This window comes from Astyanax mexicanus, chromosome 1 (genome assembly GCF_023375975.1).
Source record: "Astyanax mexicanus isolate ESR-SI-001 chromosome 1, AstMex3_surface, whole genome shotgun sequence".
Classification (NCBI taxonomy): Eukaryota; Metazoa; Chordata; class Actinopteri; order Characiformes; family Acestrorhamphidae; genus Astyanax; species Astyanax mexicanus.
In genome coordinates this window covers 51,260,821-51,278,012 of record NC_064408.1, presented here as the reverse complement: position 1 = coordinate 51,278,012, position 17,192 = coordinate 51,260,821, and the positions used below count along the sequence as shown (strand labels likewise).

The following is a 17,192-nucleotide window of genomic DNA, read 5'->3' as shown; positions in this document are numbered from 1 at the left end:
CAGCTTTGTCCTCATAGTAATGGTGGTCTTCCAGCTTGGTCATACTGGCCAACCACCTTTGCCATGCTGGTCATCCAGTCTGGTCATTATGGTCTTCCAGCTTGGTCAATATGGTCAACAAGTTTGTCATCCAGATTAGTCATGCTGGTAATCTAGCTTGGTCTTCACGGTCATGCTGGTCATCCTCATCCAGTTTGGCGATGCCGGTCAACCGGCAACATGTTTTAAGCCTAACTGGCCTCCAGAGGTCTCTTTGCCTGTAACGCTCGAACCCCGTAAATCGCCGCTTGCGGCTATATTATTATTATTATTATTATTATTATTATTATTATTATTATTATTATTATTATTATTATTATTATTATTATAGTACTTCTGTGTTCAGTCTCTTGTACCAGCCGGTGACGGTTGCTAGGAGAGATTTCCCACCAAACATTCACAACCTAACCCATTGTCGGCTGCGTGATCGATTGACAGATCAGCGGACCAATCAGAACACAGAACTCAAGCGCTCAACCAATAAGACAGCTGTGTTTCTTAATCGCGTCAGGCTATAGAGGCGGCTTGGTTGAGCAGAGTAACAGAGCTGAATGTGGCGGTTTGGAGCTGTAGGAGCTTCTTCACTCTACAGACGGGCAGGTACAGCCTTTCTCTTTCTTCACTGTTTAGTCCTCATATAACAGCGCCGGTGCCTCAGCAGCTGATGAACTGAGGGTTTCAGCAGCGGTATATAAGCAGCCATGTTAGCGGGCTGGCTGGCGAGCAGAAGACGGTAATTAGTTAGCTAGCGGTAAACTAACCAGTTAACAGTTGATCTGCTGCTGAGGATGATTCTTGTTAGCTAAGGGAGCGCTTAAGGGTCTGTGTTATGATCCTGCTGCACGGTTTGGTATCTTAATTGCCTAACCAATACTTTACCACGCTTTACCTGAGTGGGCTAATTCAGTAGTATCATCATCATCATGCTGCTGCAGCTGCACCCCCACACTCCTATAACTCCTCCTGTCGCTTTAAAACCGATGAACTAGATGCCCCCTCCTCTTATAGTCCTATATGGCCTAACGTTACACATTAACAGAATTTCGAAGTGCCTAATTGATTGCACTTTCAGACAGTAAAATTAAAAATATTTGTTTGCTGTAGCTCACATCTGTCTAGGTCCCTCCCTTTATAACTTGAGAGATAAAAGGCCATTGGATAATTATTTTTGACACATCATCTTTAATTCAGCAGCCCATTTGCACAGTGTGTTCTCCTGCTTTTTCGGTTGCTTTTGATTCCTTTCTTAACACACTGCTCTTTCATTTAATATCTCTATGTTGCCTTTCGTGGGTTAGATTCTTTCTAAAGCTCAAAGCTGCTCTGGTCAGTGCACAGAGCAGATGGAAATTGTAATAAGGTGCTATCTGGGAGTCTGCAGGGCGTCTATATTTAACCTTCGTTTCAATGGGAGGAACCAGAGCCCCTCCGCAGGGCAGTACTCTGGCTTAACGAGAAATAAACTGATTTATAACCCATACTGGACCAGATACAAGGATGTTCAAGTTAACTCTCGATGCCAGGCATTAAATATGTTGTGTAATGAGGTAGAATGGCTTAGTAATTGGGAAGTGAGCATACAGGATGAAATCTGCTTCACGTTTATTTGTTTATTTAGTTGTGTTTAGTTTTTGTGCTATGATGTGTATTAAAAAAAAAACTTTTTCACTGTTGGACATATGTTTTGATTGACTGATTGTTGTACATTGTACACATTGTACATTGTACACAGCTCTGAAAAAAGACTGGTTTTTAACTACAGTTTTCATGCATCTTGGCATGTTTCTTCTCCACCAGTCTTACACACTGCTTTGGGATAATTTTATGCCACTCATGGTGCAAACATTTAAGCAGTTAAGCTTGGGTTGATGGCTCATGATCATTTCTCTTCCTCTTGATTATATTCCAGAGGTTTTCAATTAAGTAAAATCAAAACAACTCATAATTTTTAAATGGTCTCATTTTTTTCCAGAGCTGTGTATATATGTTTTTTAGGTTATTAGATATTTACATTGGTCCCCAATTCCTATGTACTCCAGAATAGAGGTGTGTCATATTATACCGTACGCATTCATATTGCCAACATTTTTGTATATCGTAAACGTCATTATACCCTGAAATATCGTGCCATATCACCCACCCCTTAGTATTACATCAGGGTATACTTTAGCAATATTTGGCATGATGTATTTACTAAAGACAGATTATATCTGGCCAGTATCATTCATTTTACTTTAGTTCTGGATATATGGAGATATTTAAAGTGCATTATTAGTATCATGACATTATGGATCATTGACTTGTTACAAATCTGAAAAAATATCTAGTATCTAGTAGGGTTGCAGCGGTAACCGGTTTCACGGTATACCATGGTATTAAAATGCACGGTTATCATACCGTGTGTGTTTGCTTATTACCGGTAAAACGCAAGCCAGCGGAGAAACTCACCCGCGCATGCGCAACTCTGCTCCGCTTCAGCTGCTCAGCACACAGCGGTGAGAACAGCAGAAAGTGCATCAGACTAAACAAATCTCCGTCCGCCTAAAAAAAGGCTAAACTAAAATCAGCAGTGTGGGACTATTTCAGAGACCCGCCGAACGCACCCGAGGATGGTTATCCGATTTATAATCAATGTGGCCGTAAAGTCACAGCTAAAGGTGGACATACGTCAAACCTGTTCTCCCATCTCCAAGAACACCACCCCGCCGTGCAGCGCAAAGTATGTGTTTAGTTTATAATTTTAATCTGAACATAAATAAAATCTCTTTGTAGTCGTGCACAACCCATGCGGTAAGCGCCCGCAAAAGCGCTGAGTTATCCGAAATTTGGGCACGCAGGTACAGGCGTGAAGTGCGTGCTACGACGGATTCACGTGTCCGTGTAAAGGTGCTCGCCGGACTGGATGTGAAAGACGCCATTCATTTACATGCGTTAATTTTCAAATTCTGACGTGCCTGTTTTTCATATGTTAAAACCAGACTCAGAAATAAATCCCCTCTATCTGGTTATATACCAACTTGGCAGTAAAACGGACGTTTACAACAGTTGTTGATCAGACACTGACCCAGACTCAGACTCAGTTTATCAGATATTAAATAATTTAAACTTAAATAATTGTACTGAATAGTTTAAACACAGGATCTTTACTTCTTAGAGGACATGTAATGTGTGACACGTGTGTTTGTGTGTGTGTGTGTGTGTGTGTGTGTGTGTGTGTATATATATATATATATATATATATATATATATATATATATATATATATATATATATATATATATATATATATATATATATATTATATACACCCTTAATGACCTTAAGAGTAGTGGAAAAACCTGGTTTCCTTCACCTAATGGTGTACAGTTTATTTTTTTTAAGGAGACATTATCTATATAGTTGTTCCAGGTTTCTACAATAAATAGTTAATTGAACAAAAAACTTTGTTGTAATTTCTTTAAGGGTCAGTTTAATAATATATGTAACAAACTGTGATACCGTGATAACCGTGATACCGCGGTATTTTCTGAGACGGTTATCATACCGTGAAAATCTCATACCGTTGCAACCCTAGTATCTAGTAATATCTCAGTTAGGGGTGTGCCATATCATATGCAATAATAAAATAAAATTTTCATTTTGTTGCAGTAGTGTATTCTTGAAAAAAAAATCTTTTAATTCAGTGTTTTGTCATATTGCCAAGAGCAATGTTATCACAAAAATACCATGAAATATCAAGATATTATTTTAGAACCATATCACCTACCCCTATTCCAGAGTTTTATCATTAAGTCGATTGTAATTTCAGAATGTCCATAAACAAAAACTGAAACTGCAGTAACTGACTGTTATTCACAGATATATTAGTTTTAGATGCAGTGATTCCTGTATTCCTGTAACTGCATGTCAGCTGTGGCCTTCCAGTGCTCTGTTGTGATTAGGCTTTGTGACTCATTTGTATTGGCAGCCACAGTATGAGAGATCAAGCCAGACATGGACAAATATGAGAAGGTGAAGAAGATTGGCGAGGGCTCTTTTGGGAAAGCCATTTTGGTGAGGTCCAAGGAAGATGGCCATCAATATGTCATCAAAGAGATTGGCATCTCTAGAGTAAGCTTTTGACATTTCCAAGAATTCTCATGTGATATCTTTGAGACCTACTACTAGTATGTTCAGTTTATGTAATACTGTAAACATAATGCATAATGCAACTGTAAATGTAATGCCCTTTTATATGGTTGATTGGTTGTTTAATGTTGCACTGATGGTTCTTTCACAGATGTCAAACAAAGAGAGGCAGGAGTCACGCAAAGAAGTGGCAGTTCTTGCTAACATGAGCCATCCTAACATTGTGCAATACAAGGAGTCCTTTGAAGGTAAAGTCCTTAATTTGGTACAAATCAGATTTGTTTTCAGTTTCCACTCTCAGATTAAAGCTAATATTAAGCTAAAAGGAAGAACATTTTGTTGATTGGTGACAGGGGAGCGCCATATTGTATCTAATGCAATAACATCAGCAAAATTGTTGACACATGAAAAAACTCCATGTTGTGATAATGCTATTTTTTGGAAGCTGTGTGTTTTGTATCTGTTTTAATATTTACTGTATTAAATTTTTATTTATCTAAGTTTATACACATGCAATAAATATGTGGCACTTTAGTTTTGTGGTAGATTTTTGCTGTTACATTTGTTTATTTTTGTTCCATTTTTTATTTTGTTACACTAATTTATACATTCGTGTATAAATACTGTATAAATTATTGTTTTATCAAGTTACTGTTTATGAAATAGGCACAAATTTATAAGAATTTTTAAAATATTTTTCAGAATGTTATGTCCTATTGCCAAAATTATCACAAAAATACCCTGAAATATTGTAATCTTATTTTAGGGCTATTTTGCCCAACCGTACTGAGTGGACTGTTATTTTATTGATTAAAAAACATAATGTGTCTTTGGTGGGTACTGCTTGAGTTGTCTCAGTTGGTTATGCATTTGAGTTCTCGTTTATGTTGTTTCCACATCCCAGATTTATTGGGAAAAAAAAAAAACTTAGCACAATTAACATAATAAGAAAATGAGTAATTGAAAATATTATGTTGGTTATTTCAATTGAGCAACATTATGTTAGTTAGAGGTTTTAAGTTTTGCATTGAATTATTTTATGATATATTGCCCAGCCCTAGAAAGATTTCACTTGACCACTCTGCTTATAGATAAAATGTCCCAAAGGCTCTTGTTGAAGTGCCCAACATTTACCTATAAAAGAGATTTCAAAGGTTTTGGTCCTCCCTGTAATAGTTTTCCTTTTCCATTGCTTATCGTTTATCTTCAACTTGCTTGTTGGCAAACATTTGCCTTGGTTGATCGGCTGCTCTCAGTTGTTCCCTTGTCAAACTGAAATGCATGTTTTATTAACCTGTCAAAATGAATAAGATCTGCTGAAAGAAATCTTTCTAGCAAAGAATGAGGACGAGCTTCCCATTTTGCATGTTCCATCTGTAGATAGCACACTGTTTGACAGGCCAGCAAAGCTTGAGTGATGGAGGAAGCTAAAAGCCATTGAATTTAATTGTAGAGAGGATCTGCATGAGCTAATTCCTTGCTAGCCCATATTAAGCTGTGCAGCAGCTTGAGAGTGGGGCAAAGAAGAAATCACTCTGCTGTTGGTTGTTGTGATAAGGCAGTACATCACTTTTGATGAATATACCAATGAAATGCAAATGTCAAAGAGGTACTTAAACTGTGCCATGAAGCGTTTAGTGTTTAATGTTTGACTGGAAACTGTTTTACCGTTTTCCCCCTGCCCTGCCTGTCTCTGCAGAGGGTGGCTGCTTGTATATAGTTATGGACTACTGTGAGGGAGGTGACCTGTTCAAGAAGATCAATAATCAGAAAGGAGTTCTGTTCACTGAGGAGCAAGTGAGTAGAGCACTCTAATTAAGCCTGTGCATTCCCTTTGGTTCGGTACTAAGTTCAACACACAACAGTCTAAATGTCCATAAACAAAAACTGTAATTGCAGTAACTGATATTTACAGATATATCAGTTTTATGATGCTGGAGTTTTCCTATAACTGCATGTCAGCTGTGGCCTCCCAGTGCACTGTTGTGATTAGACTTTGTGACTCATTTGTATTGGCAGCCACAGTACGAGAGATTCCACCCTTTGGAAAAAGTTTATTTTTCTTATATGAAGTTATATTTTAATGTCTTTACCCTGTCAACCATTAACATATTTTTTTTCTGTGATCGTGACCTTCATAAGAATACATACAAAACTGTATATTTAAATTTTGAATGGAGAATTTCTATTAAATGGAAAAATATAGTTTACTACTACAGTCTTTTTTTTAATTATTATTTTTATTAACAACATATAAAGGACACTTTGCATGGCCTCATATGCTGTTAATTTGACATAATTTTATAACATAATTGATTTCTAATGTTGTTTTTCCTTTTCTGTTTTTTTTTTTTTTTTTTTTTGGGTCCTGCAGATACTTGACTGGTTTGTGCAGATATGCCTAGCTCTCAAACATGTGCACGATCGCAAGATCTTGCACAGAGATATTAAGTCACAGGTACTGTTCACACACATGCACACAGGTTATTGCACATTCACAGTGCCTTTTCCAAATATTTTTAGATATATGTTGGCATTCACCAGCTTGTCCTTTCTTTCTAGAATATTTTTCTGACTAAGGATGGTACGATACAACTTGGGGACTTTGGCATTGCCAGAGTTTTAAACAGGTAAACCACTGTATAACTAACAGCTTTTAACTGGATAACCTGTAAGAGAATTTTTTTGTGTTTATGTACAGAACTTGCGTAGTACTGGATGTTTTCTGTGTGCAGTACTGTGGAGTTGGCCAGAACCTGCATCGGCACGCCTTACTACCTTTCACCTGAGATATGTGAAAATAAACCGTACAACAACAAAAGGTAGTGCTTCTAAATATCTGTGCATGTTTGTGTTTGTATGTCATGTTAAATTCTTGGACCTTTTGCTTGTATGGTAAATGGCACATAGTGACTACAGACACGTTTACTGAATGCTGAGTCATTATGCTGATAATTGGTAATGCTATTCCTGTATTCCTGCACAGGCTATGAGAATACATGTGTTGGCTTGGAGATTCAGCTAGATATTGATCTCTCTGGGCACTTTTATTTCTATGCTCAGTGTAACCCAATCATCCTGACCCAGTCCTTTCACTGCTGTTGCTCCCCTGTTGATGGATCCTCAAGTGGTATATGTGTATGTAGACCGTAATTAATGTTTGGCATTTCCCAAGATATTCTAGTTTTAAGGGCATGGACATAGTGTCAGTACAATCATGTCATATCATTTTATCTTTACCTTTCTGTGTAAAAACTGTGTAACCCGAAGGCTTAGTAATGATAAGCACTTAAAATCTTTAATTTTCCCCTAAATTGTCAGTGCACCTTTATGTATGAGTAAAGTGCAGCGTTATACAGGAGTTTCAGTTTAGTTCTCCAGCAGTATTAGCTTTAACTAAGCGCTAGCTCTTTCGCTATTTAGAGGTGAGTATATCGGACTGTAGTGTGCATGTTTACCGTGTTTAAACAAGCTACGTGGGGCGAACCGCTAGCTGATATTAGCAGCCCATAGCCTGCTGCTAACCCCGGCTGGCACTGCTAGAGCAGTATTAGCATTAGCTGCTAATCTTGCTTAGTACTAGCTCTTTTGCCACTCAGAGGTGAGTATATCAGACTGTAGTTTGCTTGTTTACCGTGTTAAACTAAGGTACATGGGACGAACCGCTAGCTGATGGCGCCCGGGCTTACCAGAATACTCAAGGTTCCTCAGTGTAGCTCTGTCGGGCCACAGTTAATGCTAATGCTAATGCTGCACCCAGCCTTAGTGTAATTCTGGGAATCTCAGCTTACTGTAAATGAATGGAAGTGCTTTACTCACCTAAATAAACTGTTTTCAGGAGAGAAATCTGTGTAGATTATAGTGAGAAAAATATGTATTTCCCAGGGTCTTACTAACTAATATGCTCTCAAATTAACCAGAACTAACTAGACTTATATTATGTATTTATAAAGAACTGTTTGGAAGTTATACACTAACTATTAGTTTAACACTAACTATTAAGCTGCCATTTTTGGGGCAAGTTCGTGCTTATTTTGTTGGTCTCTACAAAAAAATAAACATAATTAGTTTGTACAGTAAACCATGCCACTTTCTTTGCAATTCAGATTTTTTTTTTACCCAGAAGTCTGTCATACAGTTAACAGTATGATTTAATTGTATATTTATTGAACCCATTTGCCAACAATAACTGGGGTACAGTTGTTTGCAAACCAGGCTGTAGTCTGGTAAAACTGGGCACAAGTCTTGTCATATTCTAATCTACAGTAATAAACTTCGCATTCCTATTGTCCTTCCATATGGTAAACCTGTATTAAATAACAAACTCATGTCCTTGAGTGACTAAATGGTTTAAAAAATGTTGAAAACCTTTAAATACACAGTATAATTTTCGTGTTTGTGTCTATACTAAGTGTTTATAAAATTGCTGTGTTCCCACACCTCATTGTAAAACCCCCTCTGTGCTTACCCTTTTAGAATGTGTGAAGAGATGATAATCTGTGAGTGAAAATAGCTTTTAGATGCTGAAGTTTTGTTTTGCATTCACATTGCTATTTAACTGCACCTGACTTTGCTTAAGGGGTCTTGGTACAATTATTTAGTGGACACCATTTCGTTTTTATTTGGCAACATTTTTACTTGTTTAAGTGAATGGCACTGACTGTGCAATCATGCCTTTTTGTTTTGTTTTGTTTTGTTTTAATAAATATGAATGCACCCTTTAGACGCTTTCATACCTACCTTGCTTATTGGGGACTTCGTATGAAAAGTATTTCTTTAGCTTGATCTGAACTTTATGTCAAGGGACCCTTTTCAGATTACTAAATATAAGAACAAATATTACAAATGTAATGATCCACACTAAACTAAAATTTTTAGTATATGATTTGAATTTTTTTTTCTTTGTCAGACCAAAGCAGCAATGTACCATCTGCAAAGTCTGCCTGTTTAACAGATTGAACATCAAAAACATTTTGATAGGTTGGGTGTCCTGATTTTGGATGACTTATTCTGATTAGAAAAACTTTGTGTGTCTGTATCTTTGTGTGTCTGTGCCAAATGCAGATAGTTTATTTCCTGCCTTTGTGCCTATTCATCCCCCGCTCTTCCCTGTCTCTCTTTGTCTGTTAGTGATATTTGGGCCTTGGGATGTGTCCTGTATGAAATGTGCACGCTAAAGCATGCCGTAAGTACCACATAACCCATGTATTCTGGTCCTCGTCTCTGTTTGTGTTTAATATTACTCTATATTGCTGTATGACCATGTTTGAACACCCATCTTGTTAGTAAATCCAAGTGCACATGTTTACTTCCTTAGAGATGTTCAGAACCACAAACTGACTGTATATAGGAGCACTTTGTAGTTCTACAGCTACAGACTTTCTCTGCATACTTTATTATCCTCTTTTTTTTACCCTGTTATTTAATGGCCCGGATCTCACAAAATCACTTCCGAACAGATATTATTTGGGTGGTGGGTCATTATCAGCACTGCAGTGACACTGACATAATGGTGCTGTTAGTGTGTGTTGTGCTGGTTTTATTAGAGATGGCTTAATTAACAGACACAGTGAAGTGTTTTTAAACATTTGATTGTCCCTGTTGGACTGAAAATAGTCCACCAGCGTCCTGTGACCACTGATTAAGAACTAAGGGATGACCAATACAAACTGTCCAGCAATAGCAATGAGCTTCTGACTTTTCATGTAAAAGATGAAAAAGGATTTTGGGTCTTGCTCATGAATATTCATATATGCAAACATATCGCCTCTGATGGGCTAACAGCACTGCGACACCAGCGAGATGTTACTTTACAAAATGTGCAATGCCCTGCTAAGTGCAGTTCAGCCACTGACCTAGTCTTAGAGTCTCTGTAAAACACCAAATCCACCGGAGATCCTATGTAAACACACAGAGGTGGTTAGTTCAGGTCCAGAAAGTAAAAATCTTTCCTGGGGTTTTGTTAGCTGAGCCGCAGCAGAGCCACCCAGGCAGTTGGAACAAAACCCCGGAGTCGATGTTTACACATGCCTCAGTTGAACTTCACTGGTGGTGTTGAATAGACAAATCCTAATCATTTGTTTCTTAACTCTAAATTACTGGGAAAAGCATATAACATTGTTATATTTGCACAAATAACGAACTGCCATGTTGTTCCTAGCGCTGTAAGCTCCTGTCTGACGAGACATGCCTGGCTTGCTTCAGCTCTGCCTGTAAACGGTCACAAGCCAAGGTGGGCGAGGCTATGAATATTACTTTACGGGTTGACGTAGACACCATACTTTTCCTGATTGACTCGGTTTTCTGAATATTTTCTTTTACTAGCTACTGCAGACAATGGAGACTGAGGAAGAGTTTCATGCAGCATGCATATACAACTCAGAGACCTACTGCATTTCACAAAGAACTAGAAAAAATGGATTTTAGCCGAATGAGACCTTTAAAAACACCAACAGCACTGCTATGTCTGATCCATTCGTATACATACACACACACACACACACACACACACACACACACACACACACACACACACACACACACACACACACACACACACAAACACATCATACCACCACCCTGTCAATGTCACTGCAGTGCTGAGAAGCAATGGCTCTGTTGTGATCTTGTGGGCTCCTGACCATTGAAGAACAGGGTGAAAGGTGGATAATAAAGGATGCAGAGACAGATTGACTACACAAATCTCATAACATAACATAATGGGTTGCTGTGGAGGAGCTACATGGGGCCCTATATTGTATATTGACAATGCTGAACTTTGTCTAAACCATTTTTTCCTGTAGGACAGTCAGGAATTGTGTGGTCTCACTCTCAGGGCTTAAATATGTCATGTTAAAGATGTCATGCTTAAAGATGTTGTCTCAATACAGCAAAAGAAATGAGAGAGCAGAGAAACATCCTCATTGATTTGTTTGCTCTTTTAGTTTAAAAGCTGCTTTCTGCTTTCTTTTTTTACCAAAATAATAAACAAATGTTTTAACATCACATTCACATGTTCTAATCTCTTTATATACATTCTTTTTGCCTTGTGTTTTTTTTTAAATATGGGCTTTTAGTTTGAGGCTGGGAACATGAAGAACCTGGTATTGAAGATTATCCGTGGTTCGTACCCCCCAGTGTCCATGCACTACTCGCAGGACCTGCGTTCTCTTCTGGGACTTCTGTTCAAGCGTAACCCCCGTGAGAGACCATCCGTTTGCACAATACTGGACAAACCTTTCCTTGTCCGCAGAATCCACAGGTTCCTCTCCCCACAGGTTAGACATCTGCATACACACATAAAATAATATATATTTACATTTTTTAAACATGCAAAGTTGCTAATTTAGTTTAATGATTTAATTCATGTAAATCCTCTTAGGTTTAACCATATCTTAACTTTGTTTCCTCGTAATACACTATTAGTTTGCATAGTATACCTAATTAATCGATTGGTAGGACTATTATACCACAATGACTGTAAACCAGTCAGATAGTTAGTGTTTGGTAGGACTATGAACTTAAGGATGCACTAATACAACATTTATTTTACTTCCGGTACCAATAACATGTTTTCAAGTATCTGCTAATATGTATTTTTTTATATATATTTTATTTTGGAAAAGGCAGTATTCTGTGTCCCAAATAAGATACAATAAGAAAACAATTCACTGGTTAAGTAATTGCACATTTGAAAAGCTGAGCTTGTGAAATACCCAGAAACATATAAACTGTGTCATCTTTCAAAAACAGCAAGTATCATTTTGTGTGTATATATATATATATATATATATATATATATATATATATATATATATATATATATATATATATATATATATATATATATATATATATATATATATACAGTGAGTCCAAGAAGTATTTGATCCCTTGCTGATTTTCTTCGTTGGCCCACTAATAAAGACATGATCATTCTATATTTTTAATGGTAGATGTATTCTTACATGGAGAGACAGAATATTAAAAAGAAAATCCAGAAAATAAATCTAAGGAATATATATTAATTGATTTGTATTTCATGGAGTGAAATAAGTATTTGATCCCTTAGTATTCATTAGCAGTTCTGGCTTTTACAGACCAGTTAGACACTCCCAATCAACTTGTTACCTGACCTGAAGCCACCTGTTCTCACTAATCACTTGTGTGAAAAACACCTGTCCACAGAATCAGACAGATCACACAGATTTCAAGTCTCCAACATGGGTAAAACCAAAGAGCTGTCACAGGACCTCAGAGTCAGAATTGTTGACCTTCACAAAGCTGGAATGGGCTACAAAAAGATTAGTAAGGTGTTGGATGTGAAAGTAACAACTATTGGTGCAATTATCAGAAAGTTTAAAGAGTATAACATGACAATCAACAGACCTCGGCCCGGTGCTCCAAAGAAGATTTCGCCTCGTGGGGTGGCAATGATGCTGAGAACGGTCAGAAATCGTCCTGCAACCACTCGGCAGGAGTTAGCAAATGACCTGAAGGCAGCTGGGACCACAGTTTGCAAGGAAACAATTGGCAACACTTTGCGCAACAATGGATTCACATCCTGCAGTGCCCGAAAGGTACCCCTGCTGAAGAGAGCACATGTGGAGGCACGCCTCAAGTATGCCAATGATCATTTGAAAGATGAACCAAGTTATTGGGAGAAGGTTTTGTGGTCAGACGAGACCAAAATTGAACTTTTTGGCCTCAACTCCACCCGCCATGTGTGGAGGAAGAAAAATGCTGCCTATGACCCCAAGAACGCTGTGCCCACCGTCAAGCATGGAGGTGGAAGCATAATGTTTTGGGGGTGTTTCTCTGCCGAGGGTACAGGGCTACTTCACCGCATCACTGGGAAGATGGATGGAGCCATGTACCGCACAATCCTGAGGGACAACCTCCTCCCCTCTGCCAGGGATCTGAAAATGGGCCGTGGTTGGGTCTTCCAACATGATAACGACCCTAAACATACAGCAAAGGATTGGCTCAAGAAAAATCACATTAAGGTCATGGAGTGGCCCAGCCAGTCGCCAGACCTCAATCCGATCGAAAATCTATGGAGGGAGCTGAAGGTCAGAGTTGCCAACGACAGCCCACCAACCTTCATGATTTAGAGAGGATCTGCAAAGAAGAGTGGGCCAAAATTCCCCCTGGTGTGTGTGCTAAGCTTGTGGTTAACTACAACAAACGTCTCACCGCTGTGCTTGCAAACAAAGGCTTTGCCACTAAGTATTGAGTGTGTTTGGCAAGAGGGATCAAATACTTATTTTCCTCATTGAAATACAAATTAATTAAAATATATTCTTTAAAATTATTTTCTGGATTTTTGTCTTGATATTCTGTCTCTCCATGTTAGAACATATCTACCATTAAAAGTGCAGAAGGATAGTGTCTTTATTAGTGGGCAAACAAAGAAAATCAGCAAGGGATCAAATACTTCTTGGACTCACTGTATATATATATATATATATATATATATATATATATATATATATATATATATATATATATATATATATATATATATATACAAAGGCATAAAAAAGTTTTGGCTTTCTTCTTTACAAAACATTTCCAGTTTAGTCCGGTTTGATGATTTTGGATCATGAACAGCCTGCTTTACATCGCACCACAGATTTTAATAATATTCATATTCCAGAACATTGTACTTGTTCCTCCTGTATGAATGCTTTAGTACATTCTGAGCAGAGTTTAGTGTTTAGGGTCATTGTCTTGTTGAAGTATCCAGCCCCGGCGCAACTTTAACTTTCACTGATTACTGAACATTGTTCTTAAGAATCTGCTGATATTGACTGAAATCCATGCGACCCTCAACTTTATCAAGGTTCCAGTACCCACAGCATGATGAACCACCACCACATTTTACTGTGGGGAGCAGTAAAGTGTTTCTCTTGGAATGCTGTGTTCTTTTTCCACGATGCATACAGTCCTCCAAGTAACTCAATTTTAGATTCATCAGTCCACAAAACCTTATTCCAAAATGAAGCTGACATGTCTAAATGTGCTTTAGCATATCTGAAGCGACTCTGTTTGTGGCGTGTGCATTTCTCTCCCATACAGCCTCTCCTTGTGTAAAGTGTTTTGAATAGCTAAACGATGTACAGTGACTCCATCTGCAGCAAGATGAGTTGTTTTTTGCACTCTCAACACTCTGACATGCCCTAAATCCAGCTGCACTAAATACACAATTGAACGGTGCGCTATAGACCGCTAAAATAGGGCCCAGATCGTTTGAGCAAGAAAGAGAGCTAAAATGCCGTTTGACCTACTTTATAAAGACTGTTATTCGTAGTCCTATATCTAGTTCATAGAAAGTGACCACAAATGGTCTATAAATACAAAACTTGGTGAACGGCAACCTGTCTTCATTTCTCAGGCTGGTGCTCTCAGCTATGTTGAAGGCTTGGATGAAAAGCTGAAGAAATTAAAGTTTTTGAGTGTAAATAACACTTTATAATTATATTTCACTAAGAACACATTAAGATATGAAGAACACAGACTCCAGCAGTGCTAGTGTTGCAGTACTCAATAATTTGTAGGACTGAGCGCCTTTCAGACATACTGTTCAATATTAGGAGAACATGTTAAATAGAGCTTTAATCGTCAAGTCTGTGAAGATAACCAAGTTCACCTCTGAATACCTGATATTTGGCAGTTTCATTTTTATGCCTGCGGAAATTATACCCCCCCCCCCCCTGATCTCAGTACACTGCGTGATGAAGAGGACAGAGTACACCTGAGTACTGTAAACACGTTTTTACTTTTTACCATAAATTTATATTAGGCTTACAAATTAATTCTATGAAAAGTATAATTGTTTTTAGTGTAATATCATGATATGTCCTAATTGTTAGAATTACATTTGGTTAATTTATTATTATTATTATTTTAGACCAGCTATTGTGTAAATTGTGTATATAGTGTTACAGATTTAAAGCAGGTCTCATTTTAGCCATTTATGGAACTGTCCCAAATTCCACAATATACATTTTTATATTATTTATCTTACCTCATATTTATAGTGTACAGTTGGAACTAAATCAATAAACACAATGCCACATTGTATCATAACGTTGCCATCCATATCACGCTTCACAGTATATTTGATGAGACACAGACAGTCCTCCTCCATCAGTAAAAGTTTTATTGCTTGTATTATTGACTGGAACTGATTGCATTTACTTTCCCTTGATCGCAAAAAAAAAAATCATTGAAAACCTCCGCAGATGAAATTGTCATTGTTTTACGTTGTTTACACTTCAGAAAAACAATATATTTATTTTTTAATATCATTATAAAATCAAATCGTGATCTCAGTATCATGGATCAAATTGAATCATGAGCAGAGTGTACTGTTAGCCCCTTAGTACTGAGTAACCAAACTAACACATTTCTTTATGAAGAATATGTTTCTGTAAAGTAGGTCTGAGAAGATAAAAGGAAACTTTTGTTTTAAATGTTCAATTATTTGGCAAAAATCAACATTTACCCTGCACTGATGAGGGCTAGTTATCCAGCACCAAGAATTTTACTAGTTCTTTGTATTTGGTTTTAGTTTTACACTGTCAGGAGGGTAATTTTCAGTCTTAGAAATGCACCTTCTGAAAACTGCTGCTGAACTGTGTTGGCCTGGATGAAGTTGCTGTGTTCTTTGGTATGGTTTCACTTTAAACGCTTGTTTTGGAGTTTCTGCTGGTTTTTCTTCCCCTCAAAATACTGGGGTTACAGGTTTTGCGATAGCATTTTTGATCCTGCTTATTTAAACAAGAAATATTGCAACAGTTTATACATTTAGATTTAGATATTTTTAACCTGTTTAAAATTACTCCTCATCATATGAATCCAGTAAAGGGTGCGTTTTGGGATTTCATGGGTGTACATTATCTACCTTATCAAATGTACAGTAAATGTGTTTTCTCACTTCATTCTATTGGTTATATTCTGTTTCAGCTCATTGCTCAGGAATTCAGCCAGTCTCTTCTCCTCAGACAACCCAAAACCCCTGCCCAGGGATTACCAGGTACACACAATACTGCCTCTTAATGCAAGCACGCATGCACACAAATGGTTCTGCATTTTTAGGACCATCCAGTTGATAAAAAAATGTTCTGTTTATTTTAGTCAGTCATAAGCTTATTCCCTTTCACCAGCCAAGCGTCCTGCCCCGGGTCCATCCCCCATCACCCCAGCTCAGAAAATCACCAAACCAGCTGCCAAATATGGAGTGCCTTTAACTGTAAAGAGACCTGCTGATGCTGGAAGAAAGGTGGCTGATGCAGCCAAAAAACAGGTGGAGAGAAAGCCTGGGATCAAACTTAAACAGGTAATACACACCAGTGATTGGTGACTGCACATTGATTTCAGCTACTTATATAATGTAAAAAACCCAAATTACATCCTTTGTCATTTTTCCAAGTAGAAATGGGTATAAATCCACCGAAAGAAGCACAATTCTGCAGTTTAATATTGGGTTATTCTTTATTTAAAATATTAAAGGAACACAATTTACAGACGTGTGCTCTATCTAAGAATGTTTTTGAAGATGTCTTTGCTTTTGCTTTAGAAAAGCAGCAAATTGTCATTTGAAAAGGAGGTTTCAAACGTTTGCGTTTGTACCTGGTTGTGTGTGTTCTGCATTTGGAGAATGCATTGTAACAGAGGCAATTCAGCAGAAAAATACTTGACTATTTATTGCTGATTTGTTGTGTGAGGAGCTTGACGTCTTTGTTACGAAAAGCCTTATCTCCAAAATCCAAATCCTCAGCTTTACAGCAGGAAGAAACCTTCTTAACTTTTAACAAAACTCTGTGTGATAAGATTTTATTGAAAATCATTTTATAGCATATTTGTCAATTTATCTTTAATCTTTACACAATGTAAAGAACGACTGCCATAATTGAAATTAACATAAGATACATATTTGTTTGACTGCGATGTCAAGCTTTTGTTCAGTTTTATTATTTTGTGTGTTTAGATGTGCTACATATGTGTGTGCAAGTGAGAAA

At 37.5% G+C, this 17,192-nt stretch overlaps 1 protein-coding gene across 3 annotated transcripts in view; it reads left to right on the top strand.

Moving 5' to 3' along the window:
* The first annotated feature begins 526 nt into the window (after nucleotides 1–526).
* nek1 (NIMA-related kinase 1) overlaps nucleotides 527–17,192 on the top strand; it is a 42,514-nt gene continuing 25,848 nt past the window's right edge. For all 3 annotated transcript variants that reach the window (XM_015607348.3, XM_015607349.3, XM_007255233.4), the window contains exons 1-11: nucleotides 527–639; nucleotides 4,007–4,149; nucleotides 4,319–4,415; nucleotides 5,867–5,964; nucleotides 6,542–6,625; nucleotides 6,730–6,797; nucleotides 6,903–6,989; nucleotides 9,298–9,352; nucleotides 11,244–11,444; nucleotides 16,138–16,207; nucleotides 16,338–16,510. In XM_015607348.3, coding sequence (XP_015462834.3) covers nucleotides 4,033–4,149; nucleotides 4,319–4,415; nucleotides 5,867–5,964; nucleotides 6,542–6,625; nucleotides 6,730–6,797; nucleotides 6,903–6,989; nucleotides 9,298–9,352; nucleotides 11,244–11,444; nucleotides 16,138–16,207; nucleotides 16,338–16,510 — 1,050 coding nt within the window. In that variant the 5' untranslated portion in view covers nucleotides 527–639; nucleotides 4,007–4,032. The remainder of the gene's footprint in view (nucleotides 640–4,006; nucleotides 4,150–4,318; nucleotides 4,416–5,866; nucleotides 5,965–6,541; nucleotides 6,626–6,729; nucleotides 6,798–6,902; nucleotides 6,990–9,297; nucleotides 9,353–11,243; nucleotides 11,445–16,137; nucleotides 16,208–16,337; nucleotides 16,511–17,192) is intronic.